The sequence below is a fragment of the Callithrix jacchus genome, chromosome 15, assembly GCF_049354715.1.
Source record: "Callithrix jacchus isolate 240 chromosome 15, calJac240_pri, whole genome shotgun sequence".
In the NCBI taxonomy this organism is placed as follows: domain Eukaryota; kingdom Metazoa; phylum Chordata; class Mammalia; order Primates; family Cebidae; genus Callithrix; species Callithrix jacchus.
The window spans coordinates 89,959,060-89,975,210 of NC_133516.1; the positions used below are offsets into that span (position 1 = coordinate 89,959,060).

Below are 16,151 nucleotides of genomic sequence, written 5' to 3' on the forward strand. Positions count from 1 at the left end.
TAAGGAGCTATAAATAAAACAAACAAGCAAACAAAAATAAGCTGCAGAGATATATGGCCTGTAAAGCCTAAAATGTTTATTAGCTGGATCTTTACAGAACAAGTTTGCTGAATCCTGCTGTATACCAATCTGGTTATGAATCACGCTCGTGTCTTCTCAATGAAAACGGGCCTAGGACCACTGACGAAAAGCGGGCTTCAGTTAGGCTTAGTGTTGTCTGAAAGACTGAGCATATCTAAGAGACAAGATTTACAAAAACAGATTGCTAACACTGCATTTCTATTTAATGTTTCAACTTCTCCTGCTTTTGACGCCTACTTTATGTTTTGTAAAACAGTAGTACGTTGTAGATACCATGAAAATATATCCTTAAAATATTCTCTTAGAATGAGAGGAAGATTCACAATAATGCTTATGATGTAATACTTTATGTCAAATTTAAATTTATATTTAAAGTATTTCAGTTATCCTGAAACTGAATTTTCCATGTGTTATAAGGAACACAGTAGTTAAGCCTTTTGATCTGTAAAATAAATAAGGATTTGGCAACAAACTTCTAGACTATTACAGAGACTTTTTTTTAACACTTAGAAAAGACAGAAGAAACACATCCCTCTTCCAAATGACATTTTTGGAGAACAATAAGCTAAGGTAGTACCACACTGCCTATACTCTTCAAAATGTGCAGACACTGAGTACACAAATGTGAGTGCTTTTTGCCTAAATGTTCTTTCAGGAACACCATTAACAGTGATACTGCTAAGATCTAGCTAGTTCTTAGCCCACTGCTACTCAGAATGCTTACTATATAGAGAGTATATTTTTTTAAATTGCATATATACTTACACCACAGATGTGACGTTGTTAGCCAAAGAACTTTCATAATATGGGATACCTTTACTAATTACAACACTGATTTGGCCACCCAACGTGTTTGACACTACTCCTGCATGCACACCAGCCATGCACAAGGGCGAGGACTTAAGGAAGGGAAAAAGAAAAGATTTGTTTTTAATTTTATCTTAATAATTCATAACAAGACACTCTACTTCCTCGAGAAATCAGTTAATCTAGGCAGTTTCTTCATAAACATAGTTAACACAACAGAGTTTTAGCAGACAAAAAAGAATAAAACATGTATTACTAAAAAATGTCTTAAAAAAGCAAAAGGTAAGGATATAAAATTAACACACCTCTACTCTGAAGTTCTAAAAAAAAATAGTTATATCGCAACTTTCGAATAAGCTTATATCTGGCTTACATCTCTATATCCATGAGGAATTGTTCCAGATATCTCAGCAAAAGGAAGCAGACAACCAGCTGGGCAGTACTTACTGAGAAATGAAAACAAACAAAAGGTTACCTAATGCTCTATTTTACAGGGAAGAACTATCTCCCACAAATATCACATACATATTTTTCAGTTCAAGGTGAATACCATGATCTCACTAACCTGAAAGATCACCAGTTCTTTATTTTTTTTTTTTTTATGACGTGGAGTTTCACTCTTGTTGCCCAGGCTGGAGTGCAATGGCACCTTCTTGGCTCACTGCAACCTCTGCCTCCTGGGTTTCAGAGATTTTCCTGCCTTGGCCTCCCGAGTTGCTGGGATTGCAGGTGCATGCCACCACGCCTGGCTTATTTTTGTATTTTCAGCTGAGATGGGGTTTCACCATGTTGGCTGGGTTAGTCTCGAACTCCTGACCTCAGGTGATCCACCCGCCTTGGCCTCCCAAAGTGCTATAATTTCAGGTGTGAACTGACATTACCTGGCCAGGACCACCAGTTCTAAAATGCCCCTTCAGACTTTCTTCCATCCATATGTATATAATATGTCTTTACTCACACATTTATAATTTCCTTATTACATACTGCCTTATTTTTTCATAAGAATGGTAGACATGTTTCTACTGTAAGACCTATTCATCAAATTTAAGAGCTACATGATATTCTATTCTGTGGATAAATTTTACCAACCCTCTATTGATCCAATTTAAGCTGTATTAAAAGAGATGCATTCATTCATGCAGCTGCCCATCCACCCAACACATTTATTTGAATGTCTATTATGCTGTCTGTTAAGTGTAGGGTGGTACTAGGTATTGGATTTACAAAAGTCGGACAAATACTGCCCCTGTTCTGAGTTTACATTCCAGTGGTAGAAGACATTAAACTAATACTTACGCAAACAATTGATTTTGATTCTGCTATGAAGAAAAGGCAAATTGAAACAACCAGAAGAAATCTAACTTAATACAAGTAACACAGTAATTCAGTACACTTAATGAATTGCCAGGTAGCACGCTACACGCTTCAGGTAATCCACATAAGAACTCTACGGAGGAGACGTATTGTTGTCCTCATTTTAGGAAATAGGGAAATTAAGAAACTGCACATTCACACAGCTAGCAGGTGGCAAATGGGCTCTGGAATCTGTGCTCTTATGCAGGACTCTGTATTGGCCCCAGTCAAGGAATGGGGGTGGCAGGGTGGGGCTCCTGGGAGTGAAGCCTCAGCAGTGAGCTAAGGGACGTCACTAGAACAAGTGGTCAGAAATGCACAACAGTCAGACGGAAGAGCACGGCATGAGGCAGGATGGCCTGGTGTGTGTCTGGAAGTGAGGAGGGCAGTGAAAGTAGGTGGCAGAGAGCAAAGTTAAGGTTAGTTAGAAAACAGACTGTACAGATGGGCAGGTAATGCAGAAGCTTGTAGACTATGGTGAGGAGTCTGGAATATATTCTAAGTAAAAACAGGAAGCCAGTAAAGGATTTTGACAGCTTACATACATAATCTGATTAGTATTTTTAAAAAAGATTATTCTAGCTCCCAGGATGAAGATAGCAAGGAATCATGAGCGGAAGCTGGGACGCCATTAGGTGATAGTACAGCATCCCTGGAAAGGAATTATGGGAGCTTGAATTTGTGGGAGATCATGGAGCTGGAGAGCGGAGGGAGCACAGTTGACTTTGGCTGGGCAGTCTACCATACACTGATGCCAGGGTTATCCCAGCTAACCAGGGTCCCCTTACAATGCTGAAGAGGGCACCCTTCCCACACAGAATCATTCTTGAAGACAAAATTACGGTTCTTGGGGAGTGGTAGTATGTTTGGAGGAAGTTAGCAAGATGGGTTTTTTTTTGTTTTTGTTTTTGCTGAGACAGAGTCTCTCTCTGTCATCCAGGCTGGAGTGCAGTGGTGCGATCTCAGCTCACTGCAACCTCCACCTCCCAGGTTCAAGCGATTCTCCTGCCTCAGCCTCCTGAGTAGCGGGGATTACAGACACGTGCTGCCACGTCTGGCTATTTTTTGTATTTTTGTCAAGATGGGGTTTTGCCAAGCTGGTCTCAATTCCTGACCTGATGATCTGCCTGCCCCAGCCTCCCAAAGTGCTGAGATTACAGGCATGAGCCAACATGTCCAGCCACAAGATGGGTTTTCAAAGATAGGAATGATCTGCCAAACAGAGAGAAGGCAAGTGATTCACGGTAAAAGCTCTGTGAACTCAGAGCAGTGTAAATAACTGAGTCATTTCAATATGGAGAACATAAAAGGAGACCGAGAAAATGGCCTGAGGACTGCTTGTGAAGGACCTAGAAGACCAGGTTAAGGAAACCAGACAACTGTTTTTTATAATTACAAGGAGTTTCTCAAGGTTTTTAAGAATGATCAGATATGTATTTTGAAAACAACTTGGTAGCAGTGCAAACGGCAGAATAAAGCCAGCAAACAGAAATAGGAAATCAATAAGAAGTTATCTAGGCAAGAGACAAAGGCATAAAGCAAAGAAACATTAGTAGAAATGGTACTTGAGTAACAACACTGGATAATTCTGTAACAGTCAAAACCATGCTCTTGCCATTTTCTGAAGAGAGATAAATACCTTTTCAACTTTTATTAGCAGTTTTGCCAGATTTTCAAGAGCACCTAGTTCTACTTTCAAAGCATATTATTAAACTGATACTTTCATTTTCATAGATCTAAACGCTATGATTAAAGCAAAATATAAACATGCAACAAAGTGGCTTTAAATAAGCTCTAATTTATTGAAGTCTCAGAACAATGACATGTATCACACAATATGCATTAACCCTAAGCGTATACAGAATGAAAATGAAGAAGTGAATGAAGAGTAACATTTAAGAAAAAAAAAAAAATCACAAATATAGTCATACCTGAACTCAGGTTCCAAAAAATTGGATGCAGTGTCCAAACAAGTAATTAGATCTAGAAAAACAAAAATAAAAAGCCGATTCCATTAATATACAAGATTACTCTTGCTGAAACCCAAATGTCTCAGAATTCCAAACTGTATGTACTGCTCTAATTTTCAAAAATCTTAATGGCACTGTCAAAATGGTACTAAAAACTTAACCAGTTTTTGTTAATCACAATTTCTTTCTGATATTAAGTTTCTTGATTTTTGGAGCAATGTCTCCTCAATACTATTTACTACCGTATCACCTCAGGAAGTCATATACCATATATATGTATATGTGTATTTATATATACATACATATATTTAAACATGCATAGATAAGTAAAATTTATAGCCTTAAAGTGGCTTCTGTAAAATATAGCTCCACAAACATACACACACATTCTCTCTCTCTCTCTCTCTTCCTAGTTTTTATATAACTAAAAATGATCCTTTGCTGCTTGCACACAAGGAAAACAATGATAAAAAGAAAAAAAGTGAGTTAGTTTTATGGCTCTATTAATAACTGCTACTTAAAATCTGGTCCAGAGACAAAACTGGCAGCATCAGCATCTTCTGGGAACTTAGTAGAAATTTAAATTCTTGAACTCCATCCAGACTTAACAGAATCTATGGAGGTGGGGCCCAAAAATCTGTTCTAACAAGTCCTCTTGGTAATTTCTTAAGCACACTGAAGCTGGAGTAGCATTGCTCTAAATAAACAAAACTTCTAAAATTTAACATTTTCTGCCTAGAAACCAATGTATCAGAACAAGAGCTAATCTGCCTCTAATTAAGATCAAGTTCCTAGCCTATGTAAAAAGTGACTTTGGTTAAAAACACATTTCAGTGGCTTCCTTCTGCTCTTATGAAAGAGGGCAAAGCCTTCAACACAGCCTACAGTCTTGCAGTGCTGGCCCTGTCTTACTCTGCAGTCTTGTGTGTACCTGTCTTGGCTTCTCACTGCCCCAGCCTTGTTTTGGTCCCCCTGGCACAAGCTGCTCTCTTGACTTGGAAGGCTCTCCCACTACTCCTTAGCCGAGCTGATTCCTCTTTAAGAGCTCAGCTTCACTGTCACTTGCTCACAGAAGCTGCCCCTTACCTTCACAAGCCAAATTCCTTTAGTACATAGTATGCACTTAAGTTTTAATAAATGGATGACTATTCTGTGTTCTCACAGGTTAACATGTGTTATGTTAATATGTAAGCCTGACTATCTGATGTAATTATGGTGTTATAAGCAAAATCACTCTATGAAGCCTAGTCCTGGGACACAGCCTGAGGCCGTTTGTCCTCACCTTTGTATTTCCAGCAACAATAACTGCGTATGGTATACAGGAGGCTTTCAATGAACATTTATTGAATCAGTGGATGAATAAAAGTTTCTGATCATTAGCATGTTTGGCTAAGTCCAGTCATTTACTAACCCGCAGAGAGGAAAACCTGGAAGAAGACCCAAAGGCAATCACAAAAGTAAGTGATTTTACATGGAAATGCTTGGCTAAAGAACTGTGTCAAGGGTAGCCAATATGCAGATGGAGACAGCTCCTAATATGCTGAAGATTATGTAAATATTTGTTAAATTAACAGCCACCACAGCAAGCACAGGATAATGATCATTTTATTATACGATTCTGAAGAACTTTTGTGTTTACTACTCAACTAAAATGTGTCTTGAACAAGAACTTAACAACCTGTGTTGTACCAGTAGAAAAGTGGTATTTTCAAGGCAACTGTATAAATTAATATTTATAAACCACAGGCATTTGAATGATAGTTAAGCTAAATCAAACTGCGTTTTAGGAATTTAAGAAGATGGATGCCTAAATAGGGGTTCACTACTACCTAGTTAACCAACCAGAAGAGCAGACAAATTCAATTACCGGTACTCTAGTTATTCCTGTCAATCTCTGCACAGCATCAACAAGAATCAATTTTCCACTTTGTGCTCCACTAAAAAAATTTCCAACTTCTAAGATTAGAAGTTAAATTTCTAAGATTAATAGCCTGGGACAAAAGGTACTGTGTGGTCCAATATGGCACTTAAACCACAAGAAGACTGCCAGCTGGCCCCATTACCTTCCAGCCACATGCCAGAAAGCTGGTCAACTACGGATAATTTGATCAGAACAGGCCTTTGGTTATAAGTCCACGCAGTGCTGAGACTCCAGACTATGCCATGCAAATGGGCAACTTACTAAACTTGCTCTCAAATTCCACGGGAGCTCAAAAGAGCTCTCAAGGAGAAAAGTAAGAATTCAAAATGGACAGCTACAAGGAGAGCCAAGAAGACCGAAGACAAAAAAAAGTAAGCCCTAAGTACACACTTAAATATTTACAACTCTACAAAAGCAAAGAAAACAACATCAAAGAAAGCAGGCAATTAAGGTTTAAAATGTCTCTCTTGAAATCTTTTCTAAAGTAAACAGCCTTCTAGAAACCTGTCATTACTACAATGCGCCCAGTTAATAATACAGCCTAGTTCCAAAATAACCATCTGCCCCAGAGATTTCTGATAGCAATGTATAAGTTACCATAATCAAAGGAACAGAAATGAAAGTCTAAAAATAAACCCACAAATTTATAGTTAACTGAGTTTCCACAAGGGTGCCAAGATAATTCAATGGGGGGGGAGAATAATGTTTTAGACAAATGATGCTGAGGCAACTGTATATCCTCCATGCAAAGGAATTGGACCTGGATCTAAACTCAAGAGTTGAAACTATAAACTTTTAGAAAAAAATATAATATCACAACTCTGGATTAAGCAGTGATTTCTTAGATAAAACACCAAAAGCACAAGCAAACAAATAAAAATAAATTAAAGTTCACCAAAATTATAAATGTTTGTACTTCAAAGGCCACCATTAACAAAGACAGCATACAGAATGGGAGAAAACATTTGCAAATAGTATGTCAATGGAAATAGATGTATCTAGTATTCAGAATATATAAAGATTATCTTGTGGCATTAAAAAGACAAAGGAGGCCGGGCGTGGTGGCATATGCCTGTAATCCCAGCACTTTAGGAGGCTGAGGCAGGTGGATCATAAGGTCAAAAGATCGAGACCATCCTGACCAACATGGTGAAACCCCACCTCTACTAAAAATACAAAAATTTGCTGGGTGTGGTGGCACGCGTCTGTAGTCCCAGCTACTTGGGAGGCTGAGGCAGGAGAATCCCTTGAATCCAGGAGGTGGAGGATGCACTGAGCTGAGATTATGCTACTGCACTTTAGCCTGGTGACAGAGCAAGACTCCGCCTCAAAAAAAAAAAAAAAAGGACAAAAGAACCAATTTAAAAACAGACAATGGATATGAACAGACATTTCTCAAAGAAGATATACAAATGGCCAACGTACATAAAAAGATGCACAACATCACTACCCATCAGGGAAACCACAGCGAGATACCACCATACACCCATTAGGATGGTGAAAATAAAGACATAATAAGCACTGGCAAAAATGTGGAGAAACTGGAGTCTTCATACAGCACAAGTGAAATTGTAAAATGGTACAGCTGTTTTGGAATATGGTTTGCCAGTTCCTTAAAATATTAAACAAAGAATTAGCATATGACCCAGTAATCCCACTACTAGGTATATGCCCAAGAGAATTAAAAACACCAACGTTTGTATACAAATGTTCATCAATTGATGAATAAACAAAATGGGGTGTATATACACATACAATGGAATATTATTTGCCCACAAAAAGAAATCAAGTACTGATACATGCTACAACATGGAACTTTGAAAACATGCTAAGTGAAATAAGCCAGTAACAAACGACCACATATTATATGATACATTTACATAAAATGTCTTGAACAGGCAAATCTATAGCAATACAGAGTAGGTTTGTGGTTTTCTAGGACTGGAGGGGGTTAAGAGGTAAGAAATGGGGAGTAACTGCTACTAACTATGGAAATTCCTTTGGAGTGATAAATATATTCTAAAATTGACTACGGTGATGACTGCACAACTCTGAGTCCACTGAAAAAATTAATGAATTGTATATACAGATATTTTAACTTCAACTTTTATTTTAGATACAGGGGTACACGCGCAGGTTTGTTACATAGGTATACTGCATAATGCTGAGGTTTGGGGTACAGAACCCATCCCCAAGAAAGTGAGAATAGTACCCAATAGGTAGTTTTCCTTTTAACTTTATTTTAGGTTCAGGGGTATATGCACAGGATTGTGATATAGGTAAACTTGTATCATGGAGGTTTGCTTTACAGATTATTTTGTCATCTCGGTACCAAGACTAGTTAGCACCCCACAGTTATTGTTTCTGTTCCTCTCCCTCCTCCCACCCTCAAACAGGCCCCAGTATCAACTCTTCCTCTCTAGGTGCCCATGTGTTACATTTAGCTGTCACTTATAAGCAAGAACACATGGTATTTGGCTTTCTCTTCCTGAGTTAGTTTGCTAAAGATAATGGCCTCCAGCTGCATCCATGTCCCTGCAAAGGACAGAATCTCATTCTTCTTTTAACTGCATAGTATTCCATAGTGTACATGTACCACATTTTCTTTATCCAGTCTACCATTGATGGACATTTAGGTTGACTCCATGTCTTTGCTATTGTAAGTACTGCTGCAATGAACATAATGTGTACATGTCTCTTTATGGTAGAGCAATTTATTTTCCCTTGGGTGTATGTCCAGTAATGGGATTGCTAGGTCGAATGGCAGCTCTGCTTTTAGCTCTCCGAGAAATTACCAATGGTTTCCACAATGGATGAATTAACTTACATTCCCAACAGCAAGTCTATCAGTCTTCCCTTTTCTCTACATCTGTACTAGCATGTTATTTTTTGACTTTTTCATAAAAGCCATTTCTGACTGGTATGAGATGGTGTCTCCTTGTGGCTCTGATTTGTATTTCTCTAAGGACCACTGATATTGAGCCTTTTTCTTATGCTTATTGGTCGCATGTGTGTCTACTTTGGAAAAGTGTCTGTTCACATTCTTTGCCTGTTTTTTTTTTTTTTTTTTTTTCCAAATATGCTTTTTATTGTACTTTAGTATCTGGGGTATATGTGCAGATCATGCAGGATTGTTGCATAGGTACACACATGGCAATGTGGTTTGCCACCTCCATCCCCCGTCACCTATCTCCAGCATTTCTCCCCACGTTATCCCTCCCCAACTTCCCTGCCCTCCACTGTCTCTCACCTAGTCCCCCCAAACAGACCCCAGTGTGTGATGCTCCCCTCCCTGTGTCTATGTGTGTTCTCACTGCTCAACACCCGCCTATGCAGTGTTTCGTTTTCTGTTCTTGTGTCAGTTTGCTGAGAATGATGCTTTCCAGATTCATCCATGTCCCTACAAAGGACACGAACTCATCGTTTTTTTTTTTATGGCTGCATAGTATTCCATGGTGTATTTGTGCCACACTTTCCTTGTCCAGTCGATAATCAATGGGCATCTGGGTTGGTTCCAGGTCTTTGCTATCATAAACAGTGCCACAATGAACATACATGCTCATGTGTCTTTATAATAGAATGATTTATAATCCTTCGGGTATATACCCAGTAATGGAATTGCCAGGTCAAATGTAATTTCTATTTCTAGGACCTTGAGAAATTCCTACACTGTCTTCCACAATGGTTGAACTAATTTACACTCCCGACAACAGTGTAAAAGTGTTCCTATTTCTCCACATCCTCTCCAGCATCTGTTGCCTCCCAATTTTTTAATGATTGCCATTCTAACTGGTGTGAGATGGTATCTCAATGTGGTTTTGATTTGCATTTCTCTAATGACCAGTGATCACGTGCATTTTTTTCATGTCTGTTGCCCTCATATAAGTCTTGTTTTGCAAAGTGTCTGTTTATGTCCTTCACCCACTTTTGAATGGGTTTGTTTTTTTCTTGTAAATCTGGTTTAGTTCTTTGTAGATTCTGGATATTAGCCCTTTGTCAGATGGGTAGATTGCAAAAATTTTTTCCCATTCTGTTGGTTGCTGATTCATTTTAATGACTGTTTCTTTTGCTGCGCAGAAGCTCTGAAATTTAAATAGATCCCATTTGACTATTTTGGCTTTTGTTGCCAATGCTTTTGGTGTTTTAGTCATGAAGTTCTTGCCTGTGCCTATGTCCTGAATGGTTTTGCCTAGGTTTTCTTCTAGAGGTTTTTTTTTTTTTTTGAGATGGAGTTTCGCTGTTGTTACCCAGACTGGAGTGCAATGGCACGATCTCGGCTTACCGCAACCTCTGCCTCCTGGGTTCAAGCAATTCTCCTGCCTCAGCCTCCCGAGTAGCTGGGACTACAGGTAAGCACCACCATGCCCGGCTAATTTTTGTATTTTTAGTAGAGACCAGGTTTCACCTTGTTGATCAGGATGGTCTCGATCTCTTGACCTCATGATCCACCTGCCTCAGCCTCCCAAAGTGCTGGGATTATAGGCATGAGCCACCGCACCTGGCCTCTTCTAGGGTTTTTATGGTGGTAGGTCTTATGTTTAAGTCTTTAATCTAACCAGAGTTAATTTTAGTGTAAGATGTCAGGAAGGGATCCAGTTTCTGCTTTCTGCACATTGCTAGCCAGTTTTCTCAACACCATTTATTAAACATGTAATTCTCTTCCCATTGCTTGTTTTTGTCAGGTTTGTCAAAGATCAGATGGTTGCAGATGTGTGGCATTGCCTCTGAGGCCTCTGTTCTGTTCCATTGGTCTATGTCTCTGTTTTGGTACCAGTACCATGCTGTTTTGATTACTGTAGCCTTGTAGTATAGTTTGAAGTTAGGTAGCATGATGCCTCCAGCATTGTTCTTTTTGCTTAGGATTGCCTTGGCTATGTGGGCGCTCTTTTGGTTCCATATGAAGTTTAAGGTGTTTTCCAGTTCTGTGATGAGGGTCATAGGTAACCGGAAAGAGATACTGCTGAATCTACAAATTACTTTGGGCAGTATGGATATTTTTCACAATATTGATTCTTCCTAACCATAAACATGGAATGCTTGTGACCTCTCTTATTTCCTTAAGCAATGGTTTGTAGTTCTCCTTGAAGAAATCCTTTACATCCTTTGTTAATTGTATTTCTAGGTATTTCATTCTCTTTGTAGCAATTGTGAATGGGAGTTCACTCTTGATTTGGCTCTCTGTTTTTGGTGTAGAGGAATGCTTGTGATTTTTGCAAATTGATTTTGTATCCTGAGACTTTGCTGAAGTTGCTTATCAGTTTAAGCAGATTTTGGGCTGAGATGATGGGGTCCTCTAAATATACAATTATGTTGCCTGCAAATAGAGACAATGACTTCCTCCTTTCCTAATTGAATATCCTTTATTTCTTTTTCTTGCCTGATTGCTCTGGCTAGAACTTCCGATACTATACTGAATAGGAGTGGTGAGAAACAGCAATCCTTGTTTAGTGCCAGATTTCAAAGGGAATGCTTCGTTTTTGCCCATTCAGTATGATATTGGCCGTGGGTTTGTCATAAATAGCTTCTATTATTTTGAGATATGTTCCATCAATACCTAGTTGATTAAGAGTTTTTAGCATAAAGGGTTGAATTTTGTCAAAGGCCTTCTCTGTATCTATTGAGATAATCATGTTGTTTTGGTCTTTGGTTCTGTTTATGTGGTGGATTACATTTATTGACTTGCCTATGTTGAACCAGCCTTGCAACCCTGGGTGAAGCCTACTTGATTGTGAGAGGTACACTTTCTGATTTGCTGTTGCAATCGGTTTGCCAGTATTTTATTGAAGATTTTTGCATCTATGTTCATCATGGATATTGGCCTGAAGTTTTACTTTTTTTGTTGAGTCTCTGGCGGGTTTGGTATCAGCATGATGTTGGTCTCATAAGATGATTTGGGAAGGATTCCCTCTTTTTGGATTGTTTGGAATAGTTTCAGAAGGAGTGGTACTAGTTCCTCTTTGTATGTCTGGTAGAATTCGGCTGTGAGTTCATCTGAACCTGGACTTTTTTTTATTGGTAGGCTATTAATTGCTGCCTCAACTTCAGCCCTTGTTATTGGTCTATTCATGGTTTCAACTTCTTCCTGGTTTAGGCTTGGGAGGGTGCAAGTGTCCAGGAATTTATCCATTACTTCCAGGTTTACTGGTTTATGTGCATAGAGTTGTTCATAGTAATTTCTGATGGTAGTTTGTATTTCTGTGGAATCAGTAGTGACATCCCCTTTATCATTTTTTCTGGCATCTATTTGATTATTTTCTCTTTTCTTTTTTATTAATCTGGCTAGTGGTCTATTTTATTGACCGACACCCTATCATTAAAATTCAAAGAACTAGAGGAGCAAGATCAAAAAAACTCAAAAGCTAGCAGAAGACAAGAGATAACTAAGATCAGAGCAAAACTAAAGGAGATAGACACACAAAAAACCCTTCAAAAAAATCAATAAATCCAGAAGCTGGTTTTTTGAAAAGATCAACAAAATAGACTGCTAGCCAGATTAAGAAAAAAGAAAAGGGAGAAGAATCAAATAGATGCAATAAAAAATGATAAAGGGGATATCACCACTGATCCCACAGAAATACAAACTACCATCAGACATTACTACAAACAGCTCTACTCACATAAACCAGAAAACCAGGAAGAAATGGATATATTCCTAGACACTTGTACTCTACCAAAACTAAATCAGGAGGAAGCTGAAACCCTGAATAGACCAATAACAAGGGCTGAACTAGAGGCAGCGATCAATAGCCTACCAACCAAAAAAAGTCCAGGTCCAGACAGGTTCACAGCCGAATTCTACCAGACATAAAAGAGGAGCTGGTTCCATTTCTTCTAAAACTGTATATCAAACAATACAAAAGGAGGGAATCCTCCCTAACTCACTTTTTGAGACCAACATCATCCTGATACCAAAACCAGGCAGAGACTCAACTAAAAAAGAAAACTTCAGGCCAATAACCATGATGAACATTGACGCAAAAATCTTCAATAAAATACTATTAAACAGATTGCAACAGTACACCAAGAAGCTTATCCATCACGACCAAGTAGGCTTCATCCTGGGGATGCAAGGCTGGTTCAACATAGGCAAATCCATAAATGTAATTCATCACATAAACAGAACCAAAGACAAAAATCACATCATTATCTCAATAGATGCAGAGAAGGCCTTTGATAAAATTCAATGGCCCTTCATGCTAAAAACTCTCAATAAACTAGGTATTGATGGAACGTATCATAAAATGATAAAAGTTATGTATGACAACCCTACAGCCAATATCATACTGAACAGGCAAAAGCTGGAAAAATTCCCTTTGAAATCAGGCACTAGACAAGGATGCCGTCTCTCACCACTCCTATTCAACATAGTATTGGAAGTTCTAGCCAGAGCAATCAGGCAAGAAAAAGAAATAAAGCGTATTCAATTGGGAAAGGAGGAAGTCAAACTATCTCTATTTGCAGATGACATGATTGTATCTCTAGAAGAGCCCATCTTCTCAGCCCAAAATCTTCTCAAACTGATAAGCAACTTTGGCAAAGTCTCAGGATACAAAATCAATGTGCAAAAATCACAAACATTCCTATATACCAATAATAGACAAACAGAGAGCCAAATCAAGAGCGAACTCCCATTCACAATTGCTACAAAGAGAATAAAATACCTAGGAATACAACTAACAAAGGATGTAAAGGACCTCTTCAATGAGAACTACAAACCACTGCTCAACAAAATAAGAGAGGACACAAACAGATGGAGAAACATTCCATGCACATGTTTAGGAAAAATCAGTATCGTGAAAATGGCCATACTGCCCAAAGTAATCTATAGATTCAATGCTATCCCCATCAAGCTACCAATGACCTTCACAGAACTGGAAAAACCCTCTTTAAACTTCATATGGAATCACAAGAGACCCTGCATAGCCAAGATAATCCTAAGCAAAAAGAACAAAGCTGGAGGCATCACACTGCCAGACTTCAAACTATACTACAAGGCTACAGTAATCAAAACAGCATTGTGCTGGTACCAAAACAGACATAGACCAATGGAACAGAACAGAGACCCCAGAAGAAACACCACTCATCTACAACCATCTGATCTTTGACAAACCGAGCAAAAACAAGCAATGAGGAAAGGACTGCATGTTCAATATACGGTGTTGGGAAAACTGGCTAGCCATGTGCAGAAAGAAGAAACTGGACCCCTACCTGTCACCTTACACTGAAATTAACTCCACATGGATCAAAGATTTAAACATAAAACCTAACACCATAAAAACACTAGAAGAAAACATAGGCAAAACCATCCAGGACACAGGCATAGGCAAGGACTTCATGACTAAAATACCAAAAGCAATGGCAATAAAAGCCAGGATAGACAAATGGGATCTAATTAAACTCTGGAGCTTCTGTACAGCAAAAGAAACCATCATTACAGTTAATCAGCAACCAAAAGAATGAGAAAAAATTTTTTGCAATCTACCCATCTGACAAAGGGCTAATATCCAGAATCTACAAAGAACTAAAACAGATTTACAAGAAAAAAACAAACAACCCCATTCAAAAGTGGGCGAATGATATGAACAGACACTTTTCAAAAGAGGACATATGTGAGGCCAACAAACATATGAAAAAATGCTCATCATCACTGGTCATTAGAGAAATGCAAATCAAAACCACACTGAGATATCATCTCATGCCAGTCAGAATGGCGATCATTAAAAAATCGGGAGACAACAGATGCTGGAAAGGATGTGGACAAATAGGACCACTTTTACACAGTTGGTGGGAGTGTAAATTAGTTCAACCATTGTGGAAGACAGTGTGGCGATTTCTCAAGGATATAGAAATAGAAATTCCGTTTGACCCAGCAATCCCATTATTGGGTATATACCCAAAGAAGTATAAATCGTTCTACTATAAAGGCACATGCACACGTATGTTCACTGCAGTCCTGTGTAAAATAGCAAAGAAGTGGAACCAACCCAAATGCCCATCAATGATAGACTGGACAAAGAAAATGTGGTACATATACACCATGGAATACTATGCAGCCATAAAAAACGATCAGTTCGTGTCCTTTGTAGGGACTTGGATGAATCTGGAAACCATCATTCTCAGCAAACAGACCCCAAAACAGAAAGCCAAGCACTGTATGTTCTCACTCATAGGTGGGTGTTGAACAAAGAGATCATGTGGACTCAGGGAGATGAGCATCACACACGGGACAGTTGGGGAGGGTAGGGGAGAGATAATGGGGGTGGGGAGGGATGGAAGGGTGCGGAGGGATAACATGGGGAGAAATGCCAGATATAGTATGCACCTAAAGTAAATAAATTTAAAAAAAAACCTCCTGGATTTATGGATTTTTTTGAAGGGTATTTTGTGTCTCATCTCCTTCAGTTCTGGTCTGATTTTAGTTATTTCTTGTCTTCTGTTGGCCTTTGAGTTTTTTTTTTTTGATCTTGCTCCCTAGTTCTTTCAAGTTTGATGACAGGGTCTCGAGTTTAGATCTTTCCTTGCTTCTCATGTGGGCATTTATTGCTATAAATTTTCCTCTAGACACTGCTTTAAATGTGTCCCAGAATTCTGGTATGTTGTGTCTTGATTCTTGTTGGTTTTGAAAAACATCTTTATTTCTACCTTCATTTCATTTTTTTATCCAGTCAACATTCAAGAGCCAGTTGTTCAGTTTCCATGAACTTGAGCAGTTCTGAGTTAGTTTCTTAATCCTGAGTTCTAATTTTATTGCACTGTGGTCTGAGAGACTCTGTTATAATTTCCATCTTCTGCATTTGCTGAGGAGTGATTTACTTCCAATTATGTGGTCAATTTTAGAGTAGGTGTGATGTGGTGCTGAGAAGAATGTATATTCTGTGGATTTGGGGCGTAGAGTTCTGTAGATACCTTATTAGTTTTGCTTGGTCCAGATCTGAGTTCAAGTCCTGGATATGCTTGTTAATTTTCTGTCTCGTTGATCTAAAAGTGACAGTGGAGTGTTAAAGTCTCCCACTATTAAT

General features: G+C 38.6%; 1 protein-coding gene across 5 annotated transcripts in view; it reads right to left on the reverse strand.

Moving 5' to 3' along the window:
• The window catches only part of DCBLD2 (discoidin, CUB and LCCL domain containing 2), a 104,162-nt gene that overhangs the window by 21,741 nt on the left and 66,270 nt on the right, over positions 1–16,151 (reverse strand). For all 5 annotated transcript variants that reach the window (XM_035274191.3, XM_002758869.7, XM_078352163.1 and 2 more), the window contains 3 exons: positions 4,173–4,224; positions 1,262–1,334; positions 847–980 (listed from right to left, as the gene is read on the reverse strand). In XM_035274191.3, the coding sequence (XP_035130082.1) occupies positions 847–980; positions 1,262–1,334; positions 4,173–4,224 (259 nt within the window). The remainder of the gene's footprint in view (positions 1–846; positions 981–1,261; positions 1,335–4,172; positions 4,225–16,151) is intronic.